Consider the following 13,649-nt stretch of genomic DNA (forward strand, 5'->3'; position numbering starts at 1 on the left):
GGTAGATCTGTTTGGATTTTATATACCCTCTGATGGTCAAAATGGGACACTTAAGTAAGTACTAATTACCTTAGCAGTGACTAAATGAGCCATCAGTTTGAGAACAAAATATAGCTACTTTTTTTTTTTTCCCGTAGGAATGAGTTTAAATTTTTCTTTTCTCTCAATTTTCAAGCATTTTAAATGTTTTCAGGTTTGTACTTTGGCAGCCTACCGACATAATTTCATCAGGATTAGTAGCCAGATTATAATTCATCTTTTTTAGACACAAGAGTGACCCTAGCAATGGGAGAAAAACTAAAGACTGGTACCTGCCAAATTGGGAAGGGTATGGGATTCTCTTCTTTCTGTAATGTAAGAACAAACAGGCAACATGAAGCATCTTAGGGAAGCTGGCCCTTTTTTATGCAGTATATAAATTGAACTGTGCAGCCTGTTCTCACAAGAAACTTTGAATCCCTGTAAGCTTTTTCTATATACAGACTAATTATCCAGATTCCTCTGTGGATGTTTCTTTATTTGTTTAACCCACAGATCTTACCTCCAGCTGAAGGGCCCCTGTTTGACAAGTCCTTGAGGACTCAGAATACTGGGAGCCAAACTCAGGATACAACTTTTTGGCAGCTGTTGCTCTTTCCTCAGTGTTGCAGCAGACTGGGCTAGTGATGTTCAGTCTGACTTAGCGTGGCTGCTTTTTTGTGGAAGATAAAAGCATAAAGATTTGGGTTAAACAGTGGCATTTTTTTAGTGCCTCGTGACCTCTTTCTAAAATTTATGAGCAAGTCTAATTCATTGAGTTTGCTTCCAGAGCAAATTCGTGAGTATTTCTTGTGCATAATCTGGTTCAGAGTGTTTCTCCCTGTAGAGATTTTAAGGCTTTTTTCCTTCTTAAAAGCAAAGCAAAACAAAACAAAACAAAAAAACCAGAAAGAAAACCAGCCAATGACAAAACCATGTGAAGTATTGGTGAAGTAATTGAGATAGGAAATACCGAGATTTAGAATGGAACCTCAATTAGCTTTGGACCAGAAATTTGGTTTAAAAAACAAACAAACAAAAAAACTAGAAATGTTAAGTTGACCCGTTCCAAACAGTCTTTTTTCTGTTTTCTCAGTCTTCCTAGATTTGTCTTACATGTTGCTAAAAATCTAGAATCTGATCCAGTATTAAAATTATAGGCATATTGTCGGATCTGTGGAATTAATTCTTCACATCCATTTTGCTAATACAAGAAAAGGATACTCCTGACAGAGCTGTGGTCCTCTGAATCCAGCTGCTAGTTAAATAATAGATTGCTTTAGTAACCCAGGCAGGCATCCTGACTTCAGACCCAAAGGTTTCTTCAGAGGTTTACTTGCAGGCCAGGGCCAGGAGTCCTTGCAGGCCATCTCCCTAACTGCTCCATGGGGTTTTGCCACCTTCAAACAGTCTTGTCTCCTCAGAGAAAAGTGTGTGTTACCATTTCCTTTCCAGATGACTGGCAGCTGCTCTTAAAAAAAAGAAATAGCCTCAACCACAGTTAACTTTCTGCAGCATCCCTGCAAGTTTCCGGTGCACACATGTAGATGGCCCCTGTGTCCTCAGTAGGGAAGGTCTGGAAATAGAGGAGATGGGGAAGGCATGTTTGGAGAGGGGCTCAAACTGAGGGAATAGATAGGAAAGAAATAAGAAAGGTGTAAGATGGAAAGATGACAGTAAGCAGGAAATTCTGCTCTTCACCCACCTTCCCCCTTAACTTTAATATTCAGTTTAGGCTCATGAGTACTAATCAGAAGTCTAAGGCTAGGGGACTGCAGTGAATAGAACCAGTAGATACAAGTTGATTCAGGTACTAATGGTGTCTGAGAAGAGAACTGGAGTTGTGATGTTTTCGAATGGCAGTGTGTTTAGTAAAGGAGTATTTAGAGTAAGTGTGTGTAGCAGTTGAGCATGCAGCCCGTGTGCGTCGATGGGTCGGTGGGTTAGTTGTGCCAACAGGAAATAGGGCAGGGTTAGCAGAGACAGCTGCTGGGCTGTTGGCACTGTACACAAGTGCATCTGTAATAACTGGTGCAGGTGGCTGTGTCTGAGGCATTTCAGGAAGAATGGTGGTGCACCCCTGAAATACAAGCAGGTGGTATTGAAAGTAACCACTGAATGATAAATGCATGAGCTTTAAAAGTTTCAAAACATTAAGATGAGGCTTATAAGGACCCTTTCAGTATTTCTGGAAGTGATACGAATTATCCATTTTTTCCTTCTTCTGCATCCATATTTCATTTAAAAACAGGCAGAAATCAAAGTAGATTTGGCTGTGCAGGTGCTGAGTGTTTGTGTACAGACACATCCCTGCTTGAATCTCACAGGCTGTTCATGCAAGTTATTACAGAGCATAGTGTCTTTTCGAGTGATTTGAAGAGTGTCTACATTGCAAATTTCTCTCCACTATGTGAATTTTGGAATAGCTGTTTTAAGTATTCAAGTGGAAACTATCACCAGTGTAACTGCTGCTGATTTTGTTGTTTTTTTTTCCATTGTTTTCAGTCCACACAGGAGAGCCAGGAAGCTGTTACCAGCTGAGCGTGTAGTTGGATCTGTTAACCACGGCAGGCCTCCAGACAAAAATGTTTTTGTGTGTTTCCTCCACCCCTGCCAATAAAATCCATGCAGTTGGAGGAAACGCGGGCATAAAAACAGTGTTCTGAAATGCAGTACAGCTGTAAACATTACTCTGAAGAGATGAAAAGAAAGTTGATGCTTTTTTTTTTTTCTGGGTAATTAGTATAATGATATGTATAGGCTTTTAGTGGTGTAATAGCTGTAATCATCTTTAGTGTGTATACTCAGTGGTGCACACAGATGCATTTTAATTTTTAAAATAATAAATAACTAATTTAGAGCCCACAGGGCTTCTCCTTAGTATTCCACGTAGACTTGGTCCCAGTTTTGTATTGTGCAAAGCATGTTCTTTTTGTTTGATGTGGGAATGAGCTCCTTAATGGTGCCTACAGCAGCTTCAGTAATGAAATGTGTAACAACTCTTCCCAGCACCTTAACTACGCTTACTAAGTATCTGCTGTGCCATTTCAACCTTTGTATTCATTCCCTTAATGATTTCAGTTAAGGCATTTGAAACAAATCAGTTCTGTTTAATGGCAGAAATAAACAGCTTTCTCTAGTGGTATTTGAGGGAGGAACAACACTTAGTTTCGGGAGTTACCCAAGGCAGAACCTTGCAGTAGCAAAATAAAAAGGCAATCACTGGAACAGATGTTTTACTCTGTGGCTTGAAGATGGAGTTTTTCGACTGAGATGAAAAGGAGTTACGGGACAGAGCGCACTCTAGTGACTGAATCATAACTTCTGGCATTATAGTAATTCTCCAGCTTTTTCTTGCTGTTTTAGGACCTTTGCACAGAACTGTAGAAACATCGAACACTTAAATTTGAACGGGTGCACAAAAATCACTGACAGGTAAGTCGAAGGTTTTTTCTGTTTGATGGTGAAATTTGGAAAAAGAAGTAGCTGAAGGTATTTTTAGTGTGTCTGCTGTTTTGCAGCACGTGTTACAGTCTTAGCAGATTCTGTTCCAAGCTGAAACATCTGGATCTGACATCTTGTGTAGCCATCACAAACAGCTCTTTGAAAGGTTTAAGGTAAGAAGATGTAGTGTTTTGTGTTAAAGAAAAGAATTTAAAGAACTGTTCAACATATCATAAAGTTTTAAGACAAAACCACAGTGTTGAACCTTAATGCTGTGCATCAGCACTGGCTGTATCTTATATCTAGCACTTCTTGGGTATAGACAATGATGTTTGTGTGTGGTCTTTTCTCTTGACTTTTCTGTGGAGGCCTGGCACGGTCCACTGGCTATCATTAATTTCTAACAGTGTGTTTAATTTGGGTTTCCCACTGTTATGACTATTTGAAGGCTGGATTTAACTTTATGTATTTTTCTAATTCTCCCAGTGAGGGTTGCAGAAATCTGGAACATTTGAATCTTTCCTGGTGTGATCAGATTACGAAGGATGGTATTGAAGCACTGGTGAAAGGGTGTAGTGGACTAAAAGCTCTATTTCTTAGAGGTTGCACACAGGTACATAACTGCTTGGGTGATCCTTTAGGAATAAAATTTTTCTTTTGGCTTTTTGAAATCTCCATGAATTTAAAAACTATATTGTTTTTGTTGTAGTCTTTTGTTCAGTATTACAAGATATATACATTCCTTCAGTTTGCTTATAATTTCTTGTTTCTTTTCCTTTGTCCAATTTAATTGCTGATACAGTTAGAAGATGAAGCATTGAAACACATTCAGAATCACTGTCATGAGCTTGCAATCCTGAATTTGCAGTCCTGCACAGTAAGTATTTGGTACTTCAAAAGATACATTCTCTAGGAATCTTAGACCATTTCCAAATGCTAATGAGTAACACACTTAAATAATTCAGATAGTACATGTCTGCAGTTTAGATATTTTTGTGTATAATAGATGTCTTGTGGAATGTGCTGGCAGTTCCACAGCTAAGTGTGGATTTACAGTGGGTTTTCTCATCATTCTGTCTTTTGACTGTAGCAAGCTCCAGAGTAAGAATTAACTGCATTCATTCAACTCTTATGAATTGTGTACATACTAAAACATGCAGTGTCACAGATGTAGCTCTTGTTCTCCCATCTGTTAAGGTCAAACATTTTCATCTGTTCATAATGTTAAGATCTCTAATTGAGCAGAAGCCATATTGTGGGCTACATAATGGAAAGTAAAAATCTATTGGCATCATACTGAGAATGATTCAGAACCATCTAAATAGCAGAAGGGCATGCTTTTTTCAACAGCAATGGAAGAAGACCTTCATTTCTAATGAAATAACTGGGAATGATTCATGTTTATTAAATTGTACTTAGAATACATACAATTTAGGTTTGCTGTACTACATCTACTTTTTTATTTCAGATTTAAATTTTTAGGAGTGAGATAGATCTTGTAGGCTTGAAATGTAGTTAAATCACTGCTTGTCTATAAATAAAAGTTTGAAATAAATTGAGTACTAGGGTTTTTGTCATGCACCTTCAAATAATTAAAGTGTTAGATTTTTTCCTTTTGGAAAGTTGCTTACAGTTTTATTGCTGGAACATGCCATAAAATCTGCTTGAGTTCAAGCACTGAAATCTGTTTCCTCAATTGATGCTTCATAGCACTATTTTTTGTTTGGTATATTTGTTGTCACATAGGTGACAATCATAGGGGTTGGGAAGGACCTCAGGATGTCATCCAGTCCAATGCCATGCTTAAGCAGACTCCCCATAGGAGATAACACAGGAAAGTGTCCAGTTGGGTTTTGAATGTTGCCAGAGAAGGAGATTTCACAACCTCTTTGGGTAGCCTGTTCCAGTCCTGTGTAACCTCACAGTAAGAAGTTTTTCTTTGTGTTCATATGGGAATTCCTGTGTTCCAGTTTGTGCTCATTGTCCCATATCCTGTTGCTGGGCACCAACAACAGCCTGGCCTGGTCCCTCTTGACACCTACCCTGTAAATATTTATAATCATTAAAAAGATTGACCTCTCAGCCTTCTCTTCTCCAGGCTGAGCAGCCCAGGTCTCCCAGCCTTTCCTCTAAAGCGAGTTGCTCCAGGCCCTTCATATTTGTGACCCTCCACTGGACTCTCTCTGGAAATTCCCCATCTTTTTGGAACTGAGGAGTCCAGACCTGGACACAGTACTCCAAATGTGGCCCCACCAGGGCAGAGTGGAAAATCACCTCCCTTGATACACTGTTCTTAATGCACCATTGGCCTCCTTGGCCGTAAGGGCACACTGCTGGCTCATGGCCAACCTGCCATACACCAGGACACCCAGATCCTTGTCTACACAGCTTCTTTTCAGCAGGCCAGCCCCTAGCCTGTACTGATGTGTGTGGTTGTTCCTCCCCAGGTGAGGATCCAGCATATTAAAAATATGTATAAATAAACAAGCCTCAAAAATCACAAGTGAAAATATTTTTCCCTTTGAATTTTCAAGTTGATAGCATGTATGTCCTGCTTATTTGGGTGTGCTTTGAAGCTGGTTCCAGCAAGTATGCCCTGCTTGCTGGGCTTAGAAGTGTGCTTCCAGAAGCAGCCAAGCTCTTTGTGATTAAAGGGCTCCCACTGATTTTACATAGTAGGTCTCCCTGTATTTCAGATGATCCATACTTCAATTCTAGCAGCTTTGTTTTATGGACCTCTTAAAGTGACAGGTAAAGTCCATTAGCTGCAAAATGAACTGACAATATCTCTGGAAACTGCATCTGAAAGATCACATTTCTGGAATATAGAAGATGGGGACTTGCAGGCATTTCTGGCCACTTTTCTTTCTTAAGAGGAATTGAAATCACAGTCTCAGAATAGGAGTATTTCTATATGTAACTTGAAGTTTTTGCTCCATAACCAGCGTAAGGTTCTGCATCGTCCCTACCTATAAAGTAGATCGGTTACTCAATAATTATGTCATGAATGTATCTCAAAGGAAACAAAAAATACCATGTTCTGGGAGAGTCAAAGCCAGAAAAATAGTTGGTTTACATTGGACTATCAATAATAATAAGTAATATTAATCAAAACTTATCTTTGTAGCTGATGCAAGTTCTTCTGGATCCACAATGAGAAGAAATTTAATTTTGTCTTGATTTGAGAGAAAAGTTTGCAAATTTAAACTGCTGATATTGAAATATTTGGGGGGGAGGAATATAAGGCAATAACCTTTTGTGTTGAACTGCAGTTTCCCATCCTGTTTATTACATCACCTTGAAAGGTGATGTTTGTGGTAATGGTTAAAGCAAATATGCTATAGTAGTGTTAGCATACCTTGGTGGGAGGCTTATAAAAGAAGTGTGTACTTTGAATTTGAAATATGGAAGAGGACCTTGTTACCATTGCAAGAGTAATGTTAGTCCAGGAAATACGACTTGCCTTGCCATGAAGGATTAGCTGTTCAGCAGAAAAATTAAGTTCTTGGAATAGGAATGAGTGGAGGAAGGAACAGTTTTTCCCCAAAACAGGGGACCTGTAAATAAACAAATATTTGCACATGCATCCAAGAATGTAGTTCCTGTTGCTGTTTTATGCACAGCTGTGTTGAGACTACCTGGGATTGCTGCCTTTTTCAGAGATTTTTTTTTTTCCTTCGTCTTCCAGATTGAGAAAGACTTTTTTCCAGTCTATCAACTATGGAATAGTTTTGAGAAATGGAAAAATCCCGTTCTTTGAATCTTAAGTATAGGTGAAGGATTTTTACTGTTGAGTGTAAAATAGGTTTTGTAGTTGTGGTTCTCCTGCTGTTGAACAGGAGTGAGGTACTTCACATAATGGCAGCTACATTAAAAAAAAAAGCAAGTGTTATATGAAAACTGTAAAGCAAATGCAAATTGAAAGAGAAACGAGAAGGAAGAAGTCTCCCTCTGTTCTTGAGATTGCATTTGAACAGTATTCTGTGTTTGGAAAAATGCAGAGAAAAGAGAATCATTTATATAGATTATTTTCAATGTTATCAATAAGCATGTTATTCTAATGGCATTTTTGATTGAAAATTTACTGGCTGTCCATGGTTATATACAGGGTGACAAGAAGTTCAGAACTATGACTAGATTTTTGTTCCTCTCAGACAACTGAATAACAGTAATTTTAACTTCTTCTGTGTTGCAGCAAATTTCAGATGAAGGTATTGTAAAAATCTGTAGAGGATGCCATAGACTTCAGTCACTGTGTGTTTCGGGCTGTTGCAACCTTACAGATGCTTCTCTCACAGCACTTGGTCTAAACTGCCCAAGGCTGAAGTGAGTATCTCATGAGCATGTTGTACGTTGTGTTGTTACTGACCTGATCTATGAGCTTCACTTCTTCAGATACCAGCTAATATCCATGAGTTTGATTTAGCTCTGCATTACCTTTACAATGAAGTTAGAGGTATCAGCTGAATCTAAACTAAAAGGCTGGTCCTCAGTGTAGCTATGGAACAAATATAGTCTATCATATGTAGGAAAAAGAAGAATAAACATATGACAAATAAACACGTAGACCCTGTAAGTTCAGTTCTTTAGCTGAACATTATGAACCAGGTGAGAAAAAGATAAGGCCTACTACTTTTTTTGTAAGGTGCAAGTGTCTGTAGTTGTGGTACATCTAGTGGTATTTGTAGTTTTATGCAATTATTTATATTGCAAAAAATAGGTAAGTTATACCTGAATATTATATGTATAATCAATGAATGTACAAATGTTACAATTATGAAATATACCAGAGAATTTGGCTATGTAGTTATTATACCAAAACAGAATAGATAGAATGCTTACCTGTATTCTGGGCTCACTACGAAACTCCAGAGGATGGATCTCCAGAAGAGATCCTTCCCTACTGGCAGTCAGCCCTTAAATGGGGTCTAGGAGAGGTGCAGCCAGGCTCCACCCCTTCACCTGTGCTCCCAGGGCTGACTCAGTGCTCACCTCAGGTGGTCAATCAGAGCTTCAGGCTGTGATTCAACAGTTCCCATACAGTACAGATTTTGTTATATATGCGTTCTTATCATGCTCTGTAGTGCCTTTTGGCAATCTTGATCTCTGATATGGAGTATGTTAATGTCTGCAAGCACTGAGGTCTCTGGTGTTTGTGGGATGTGTTTTGGGTAATAAAAGATCAGGAGCTGGTTCTTCTCCAACTTTCTTAGTGCTTTTAATAGCAAGAGTAAGAATCTAACATACTTAGAGAGCAGCGAGTTACACCATGGGATATTGGTTTTATCTCCATCTTTGCACATTCCTGGTGCTGGGTCTTCCAGTGGGATGGCAGAAGGCAGTGTGCTGGCGTGCAGTGTGCTGGTGTGTGGTGTTCCTGTCGCTTGTTGAGTGACAGAAGAGCTTTTGTTACTTCAGAAAACCTTTCCTTGAGACAGCTGAGGAGTGATGATCTCCCTCACGTTACCATTCATAATTACAAGATCTTCTCCTTGGGGCCAAGTTACCTTTTGACACGCTCAGCTGTGTTCCCTAAGAAAGCTGTGCTGTTATTGAAAGACTTCATTTCTCCAGTTCTCTCAGGGAAATAAAAGTCTGAAGCACTATTAATTGTACAGATCTTTCCAGGGGAAGTACAAGCATAGCAAGAATTGTTTTTCTCTAGAAAATAATATCTTCTTAACAGGAAATAGTCACTCCTGTTGGGAAGCCTTTGTTATAAAAGCTGTTGGACCTCGGCTGTGCCATGAGGGGGAAGGTGGCCTCTGTGAAGCAGAACAGCAGAAAGAACAGTTCAGCCTTTGCAGTGTCACTGCAGAGGAGTGTGTGATGGAAGGACAGGTGGAACAGATGGTTTTACAAAATAGGTTGAAAGGGAAGGGGAAATGTAATTGCAGACTCTTTGGGCTGAGTGCACACCCTTTTTCAGGAACAGCCTGCCAGTATGCTGGTTTCTTATCCCCTGCTTCAGAACTTTTCAAGTTGCAAGTAACCTTCAGAACTTTTCAAGCAGATGTGCTCCAAGTAGAGTCTTCATTGCTGTGCATGCTTAGATGTCATTATTCTCACCCTTTAATGTTGGAAGTGTGATGTGGTTGAGGTCTCAACTAAATGTGGAAAGGAGGAAGAAGGGTAACAAACACGGCATGAATCTTTGTTTGTCTGTTTTGTGATTTTGTGGGTTTGTTGGTTTTCTTTGTTTGCTTTTTCCTTTTGTTTTCCTTTGTCCTAAATGACATCATAGGTATTCTCAGATTAGCTGATAGCGTTATTTTCTTTAAAGGGGTTAGTTTCTTGTTTTGCGTTCTGGCTTGGAGGGTTTAAGCTCTTCGTCCTCTAGTAGGTTGCTGCACAGTGCTTTGCACACAAGCTCTGATACTAAGTGGTGTCTCAGTTCAGTGGCTTCCCAGCTTTGTGCATTTAAATGGCAGGAATTTTAGATAGGGCCTTTATCTGTGTTTTCTTAACTCAGGATATATTCTCCCACATGGTTCTTCTGATAACTCTTGAGAAAACTCACTGAAGAGGTTAAAACTACCTGTAATTATGTACACTGTTTTTCACTAAAAGTTGAGAAGATTTGAGGGTTGCACTTGATCCTGTTCTATGTCTATTAGAATATTCTGATAAGCTGGATCCAGAGTCTGCCCAGTGCTTTTTAATTGCCAATCAGTGTGAAAAATAGGCATGTACCTTTGCTATTAAGAGCTTTTGAGTTACACACAACAGGCCTCTATCTCAAATACACTTGCTTTCCCCTGTATTAATGTTCTGCTTTACCATTTCCAACTTTTTCAGGATTTTGGAAGCTGCAAGATGTTCACAGCTCACAGATGCTGGTTTTACCCTTTTAGCACGGGTAAGGGTCATTTCAGAAAGTTAGAGCTCACCTTGTTTTCATTGCTGCTGAGCAGCTGTGAGTTGATGTTGTCCTGCTGGGAAGGAATATGAGAAAGAAAAATCAATTAAAGAGTCCATTGGAGGGGCGGGGAGAGGATTAAGATTTTTTTTATTTCTGGACTCCACTTAGAGCTGCAACTAAATCCATTTTGCTAATAGATTCCTTCTTGTTTTTTTTTTCTGTATTTTTAGTATGTTTAAATTGAATTTATTCTGCTTAGCAGAAGTCTAACATTGTTATACATTCCAGCCAACTTTCCCATATAAAGATACCAAATACCCCTGTCATATTTGCATCCAAAAATATCATCATATAGTAGGTTATTCTGAGCTCCCCTGGAAGCTTCAAAATGCTTTCAGCCATATGCTGCAAACCGTGAGCACCCGTGCCATGATTCGTGCTGTGGAGAGGTAAGCATATTGACTGTACCAAATGCCTGAAGTTACACTTGTGTTGCTGAAGACAAACACATACTGTGTAAACAGGATTAATTTGCACTACTGGTATTTAGCGTGAATGAAAGTCTTTCCAGCCACAGTGGTTAAACAGAGTGATTTTCTAATCATTCACCACTGCAGCCTGGGGCTTTCAGTAGTCTCTTCAAGCCTGCCTCTGAGAGCTGCAATTAAATGGTACCCTCCTGGGCCTGCTGCTAACAAGGGCCGGGGCTTGGTCTGAGCAGTGTGGCACTGCATGTTCTGCTGTGAGGCCACAAGGTGACATCATTTTCTTGAAATTAGTCATGATCAGATATCAAAAGCACTTAAAATCAAAGAATTGCTCAGGTTGGAAAAGACCTTAAAGATCATCAAGTCCAACCACAACCTAACCATACTACCCAAATTCTAACAACCCTGCACTAAATCATGTCCCTGAGCACCACATCCAGACAGATCTTAAATGTATTCAGGGATGGCGACTCAACCACCTCCCTGGGGAGCCTATTCCAGTGCTTTCTGTAAAGAAGTTTTTCCTGATGTCCAACCTAAACCTCCGCTGGCACAACTTGAAGCCATTTCCCCTCGCCCTGTCACCAGTGAGAAGAGACCAGGGTCACTAAGAATATTGGGAAAATTGCTTGAATTATCACTTAAGAAAAAAGAAGTAATCAATGTGAAGTGCAGCTTTCACCCAGCCTTAAAGTAGACTCTGTTTTAGTATTTTCAGCTAGCAAAACAAATTGTTTTTAAGACTTCATTCTGAATGTTTAGTGGTAAAGAGAGATGTTTCAGAGACAGTGGTGTCTTCTGGATTATTTTGATGCAGGTTGATGTATGCAGAAGTTGAATTCATCTGCGTGCAGATAAGGCAACTTGAATACAAAGGCTGTAAATGCCAGTGGTACAAGTCCTGCCAAGAGGGGAATGCTGAAAGCAGGGGTGCCTGAGTGCTGATGACAAACAAATCTTGTAGGGCAAGGAGGGCAAACATCACTGATTAAGAGAAAAGGCTGAAAATATAAAGGTTTTGAGAGGGAGATGTTGTATTGCTTTTGTTTTTTTAAATTTTTTAACTTTTGTTCTTTGATGGTAGTCAAATAATTGAAGGGATTTAGCTCACAGTTTCCTCTTGAAGGTTGTGCTTTCCCACGTCGCTGGCCTCGTGCATTATCTTACATCTGTATGTTGTTTTATTTCATTTTAGCTGTTTTTGTTTGTTTTAGAATTGCCACGAGCTGGAGAAGATGGACTTGGAAGAATGTGTTTTGGTGAGATTTCATTTTAAAAAGTACTGAGCATGCAGTGTGGGAATGCAGTGCCAATAACAGCATAGAATCACAGAATCGTAGGGGTTGGAAAGGGACCTCTGGGGATCATTGAGTCCACCCCCTGCTGAAGCAGGTTTCCTACAGGAGGTTACACAGGGAAGCATCCAGGCAAGTTCTTTCTGCATGTCTCCTGCATGGAGAAGGAGATTCCACAATCTCTGTGGTCAGCCTGTTCCAGAAACATCAGCACTTCGAAATAAATTTGCTGCAGTTTGTTTTGATTGGGAAGAGAAGTGGAGGGGGTAAGTGCTGTGTTATTGAGAATAAATAGAAGTAATTATGTGGAAATTCTGTACAAGGAAATACGTTATGAGTAACAGCTGATTGGGTGTTTGCCAGAGAAGTGTATGGTGAAGGAAAAAAAACAGCTTTAATCTGTTAAAGGAAGGGATATCTTCCTTGATCGGTGCCCCCACATGCACACACCTCACCACTGATGGCAGCTTACTGTTGTTTGTTGCTTTTTTTTTTTTTTTTTTTTTTACTTCTAGATAACTGACAGCACCTTGATACAACTTTCTATACACTGTCCTAAACTACAAGCATTGGTAAGTGTAACTTTTGTTTGTGAGCTTCAACACTTGATATACAACTCTTACAACATGCCAGTGACATTAAGAACAGATTGCCCACTTTTTAACTACAAAAATTTCCTGGAGTAGTACAGTATTGTAAAAAAAAATGGAAATTTCATAAGTACTTTATAGGAAATGAATGAATAAATGAATTACTACCAAGTATTTAAATTCACTGTTTGATAAAAAAGATTATCAAGTTAGTGAGTAATGGCCAGAAAGCTTATATTTTATGGTTAATGTCCTTCATATGTGATTCCTCAATTGAAATAAAACTTTTTATGGGCAATTTGCAGTACCTAGATTCTTTATAGTTGTCCTTGTGTGTTCAGTAATGGTTTTCTTGGGGTGCAAACAGTTGAAGTTGTAGACTGAAGCAAGTCAAATACTGAATAAACAACAGCAAAAAAATCACTAACTGAAGATAAATCCAAATCCTCTTCTGTAATCAGTTTTGCATGCGTGCAGCTTTTCCCAAGGACTTAAATTGGAGAAGTTTTTTTTTGACCTTTGCAAAGAGATCGGGGAGGACTGAGGTGCCTTCAGCAGGGCACTGCTCCCAGTATTGCAAAGAACTGTTTTGTAGGGAGTGGTTGGTTACAGCTTCCTGAACATCAGAACAGTTTCAGGTGATGGGAGTTTGGCTGTCCTCTGGTCAAAGTACCCCATAACAATTAATTACTAGAATGCCCTTGGAGCAAGGCTTCTCTGTTCAGGGTCTGTTGTCTGTTAAGTGTAGATCTTTTACATGCTACTTGGAATGTACCTGTGAGAACATGTATCTTTATAATCTGCTCTTAGATGGGATTAAAGGAAGGCTTGCTGCTTCATTAAGTGAATTGTCTTATGATTGGCTTTTCCAGCTCAGTGTTACTAAGGCAGCAATGTGGGGAGAGATGGCTTTTAAAAGAGAACCTTATTCAGTTTTTGTTGCTGATGGTTT

General features: G+C 39.4%; 1 protein-coding gene across 3 annotated transcripts in view; it reads left to right on the plus strand.

Moving 5' to 3' along the window:
* The window catches only part of FBXL2 (F-box and leucine rich repeat protein 2), a 52,117-nt gene that overhangs the window by 33,869 nt on the left and 4,599 nt on the right, over window positions 1-13,649 (plus strand). For all 3 annotated transcript variants that reach the window (XM_010712987.3, XM_031553977.2, XM_085226548.1), the window contains 8 exons: window positions 3,385-3,453; window positions 3,540-3,635; window positions 3,949-4,075; window positions 4,265-4,339; window positions 7,658-7,788; window positions 10,261-10,321; window positions 12,027-12,071; window positions 12,623-12,679. In XM_010712987.3, coding sequence (XP_010711289.1) covers window positions 3,385-3,453; window positions 3,540-3,635; window positions 3,949-4,075; window positions 4,265-4,339; window positions 7,658-7,788; window positions 10,261-10,321; window positions 12,027-12,071; window positions 12,623-12,679 — 661 coding nt within the window. The remainder of the gene's footprint in view (window positions 1-3,384; window positions 3,454-3,539; window positions 3,636-3,948; window positions 4,076-4,264; window positions 4,340-7,657; window positions 7,789-10,260; window positions 10,322-12,026; window positions 12,072-12,622; window positions 12,680-13,649) is intronic.

The sequence above is a fragment of the Meleagris gallopavo genome, chromosome 6, assembly GCF_905368555.1.
Source record: "Meleagris gallopavo chromosome 6, MGAL_WU_HG_1.1, whole genome shotgun sequence".
NCBI classification, from domain to species: domain Eukaryota; kingdom Metazoa; phylum Chordata; class Aves; order Galliformes; family Phasianidae; genus Meleagris; species Meleagris gallopavo.